Source organism: Monoraphidium neglectum (genome assembly GCF_000611645.1).
Source record: "Monoraphidium neglectum strain SAG 48.87 unplaced genomic scaffold scaffold02971, whole genome shotgun sequence".
NCBI lineage: Eukaryota > Viridiplantae > Chlorophyta > Chlorophyceae > Sphaeropleales > Selenastraceae > Monoraphidium > Monoraphidium neglectum.
The window spans coordinates 5,462-8,060 of NW_014010657.1; the positions used below are offsets into that span (position 1 = coordinate 5,462).

Sequence of the window (2,599 nt, forward strand, 5' to 3'; positions counted from 1 at the left end):
GAGGGGGTGAGGCATGGCGAGCGCCGTGTGCCCCCTTTTCTGCAAGAGACCCCAGCCAGAGCCCGCGCGACGCTTGAGCCCGTTTTGTGAGGAGAGCCACCGACCTCGCCTCCTCCCAAGCTCACCTCCCCGCGCACCGCCGCCCTCTGCCCCGCTGCCCCACCCCCGACAGCACCCTCGCGCCCGCTGCGCCCCCACCCGACCCTCTGCCCTCACCATCCTCTCGGGGTGGTACCCAAACCGCACACTGTCCAGCTCAACCTCCAGGCCAACAGTCCGCCCCCACGCCACACCACCGCCCGCGCCGTCAGCCGCCTGCCCGCTGCCACTCGCGAGCCCGTGGCTCGCGCGCCGCTCCTCAAGCGCCGCTGCGCCGGCGGTGAGGGGCGCGAGCCCCCTCGCTGGCGGTGCGTCTGGCAGCGGCCTGTCCCCGTCTGGCAGGTCGCTGCGTGTCTGCAGGATCTCGAAAAACTCCTCCAGGTCAACCAGGGACTGCCGCAGCTCCCTGGTGGTGTACGGGTCGGGGCATTGACGTTGACGGAGGGCAGGGGGAAGGGGCGGGTGATGTTGGTGGTGATGGTCTTGGCTGAGTGAGCGGGGTTTGCGTGCTGGCTGTGAAGGGATTGCCTGTGCCCTGGGAGGCGACACCTTTGTCATGCCGCCCGGCTGCCATGATCCAGCCTTGCTGACAAAGGCGACAACACGATGCGAGCATGGCCACCTCAGGCATAGTCGCGGCTTCTGTGTCGCGCGCATCACCTGTAGAACCACCCCAGGAACTGCAGGGGGCTCCACAGCTGCAGCAGCAGGCCCTGCAGCAGCACCAGGTCGCCGGGGCTGAAGCCCGTGGCCGCGCCCGCCGCTCCGCCTGCTGCCAAGGCTGCGCCCGCGCTGGGCCCGCCGACCACCGCGCTGATCAGCACTAGGGTCAGGCCTGGACGGTGGTGAGGTGAGCGAGAGGGGGGCATGGGTTGAAGCGGCAGGCACTCTGCAGCTGAGGCGGGCGAGCAACGCGCGCTGGGTGCCGCGCCAAGCGCTCAATGTTGCGGCAGTCACCCATGATGACAGCGCAGCTGCCGCCTCCTTGGCCCGACCTTGCTTTCCCAGGGCGTGGGCCCCAGCCAGCCCAGCACTGAAGCGCACGTCTGCAGGAGCGCCGCAGCTGCGCACCCCCGCTGCCCTCTCCACCCCCCCGGCTCCAAGAGCGGCGGCGGCTGCTCACCCACAGACAGCACAAATGCCTGCCCCGCATTGAGTGTTGCTGCCAGCCTCTCCGTCTGTATGGCTGCGGCCTGGAAGCCCCTCAGGTAGTGGTCGTACTGGGACACCTCCAGGTCCCTGCGGTTGCCAGGGGGGGGCCGAGGAGGGGGGCAGAAGAGGTGGTTGGTTGGTGGTTGAAAATGAGAGCATCAGTTGGTTGAAGAGGGCGGGATGGTTGAGGGTGTGAGAGGGTGACAGACGGACTTCTGTTTGTGGGGGTCGATGAAGCACAGGTGGAGCTGAATGCATGCCCCAGCAACACACGGGGACACCTGCCAGGTAGACCCACGCAGAACCAGCATTGCAGAGCCTTGCCCCCTTCTGCGCCGTCGAGTCAGGCGCCGCAGCGCAGCGCGCGCACCTGTTGTTGAAGAGCGCAACCGTCTCTGCGTTGAGCAGTGCGTCCACTGCCTTGGTGGTCGTGAGGTTGTCCAGCGTGTTGACGCGCTTGCGCACCTCAACAGCCATCTAGGGGTGGGTGTGGGTTCGTGTGTGGCATGTGTGTGTGTGCGCACAGGTGTGTGTTTGCACGCGCTTGTTGTGGCCGGCTGGTATCCTGCTCAAACAAATAGAAACAATACTGCCCCAGCCACAGGACCCTGCTGGTGAGTGCTCAAGGAGAGTGCTGCCAGGAGTGGTGGCGCACTGCCGCTCGCACGATGCAAACGTCGAGCACTCCCAGCCCGGCACATATCCTCCGCTGCTATCACCTGCGTGAGTGCGAGAGTCCAGGATACATACACCACAAAGGTGGCCGCCACCAGCGCGGCCGTGACGGGGCTGAATCGCGTGGCCAGCAGTGTTATGACAAACACCAGCTCCAGGGCCGTGGGCGCGAACGTGAACAGCACGGCGCGGTACAGCATCTGCACACTGCGCGTGCCTGCAGACGGCAGGGGTGCAACGGTGCGGCTGTCAGACACAGACGCTGTCCTGTGCTGTGCTGTGCTGTGCTGTGTGTGTGTGTGTGTGTGTGTGTGTGTGTGTGTGTGTGCGCGCGCTGGAGCGTAGCGCAGAGGCCGAGCAGGAGCTTGGGCAAAGAGGGTGGGTCCCCTGACGCTGTTGCAGGGCGGGGAGGTGCTTCGGGGCGGCCTGGACTGTCAGCATGTTGATTGAAGCCTGCCCTGATGCCTGTTGGTGTCGGGCCCCCTCCGCACACCTTTGCCTTGCCCCGCTGCCCTCCCCATCAAACCCTCCTCCTTCCAATAACGACCCCACCCTCTTGGCGCCCGCGCCTCCCCCCAACAGCCCCCCCAAAGGGCAGCCCACCCCTCTCCAGAATGCGTGACAGGCGGCCCGTCTTCCTGTCCAGGTGGAAGCTGATGTCCAGGTCCAGGAC

At 66.4% G+C, this 2,599-nt stretch overlaps 1 protein-coding gene across 1 annotated transcript in view; it reads right to left on the reverse strand.

Annotated features, from left to right (window-relative positions):
* The window catches only part of MNEG_11924 (ATP-binding cassette, subfamily B,bacterial), a gene marked incomplete at both ends in the record, with an annotated part of 5,168 nt that extends 3,042 nt beyond the window's left edge, over window positions 1–2,126 (reverse strand). Inside the window, 5 exons of the mRNA XM_014039605.1 lie at window positions 217–505; window positions 760–934; window positions 1,223–1,338; window positions 1,622–1,728; window positions 1,971–2,126. Coding sequence (XP_013895059.1) covers window positions 217–505; window positions 760–934; window positions 1,223–1,338; window positions 1,622–1,728; window positions 1,971–2,126 — 843 coding nt within the window. The remainder of the gene's footprint in view (window positions 1–216; window positions 506–759; window positions 935–1,222; window positions 1,339–1,621; window positions 1,729–1,970) is intronic.
* Window positions 2,127–2,599: the final 473 nt, after the last annotated feature.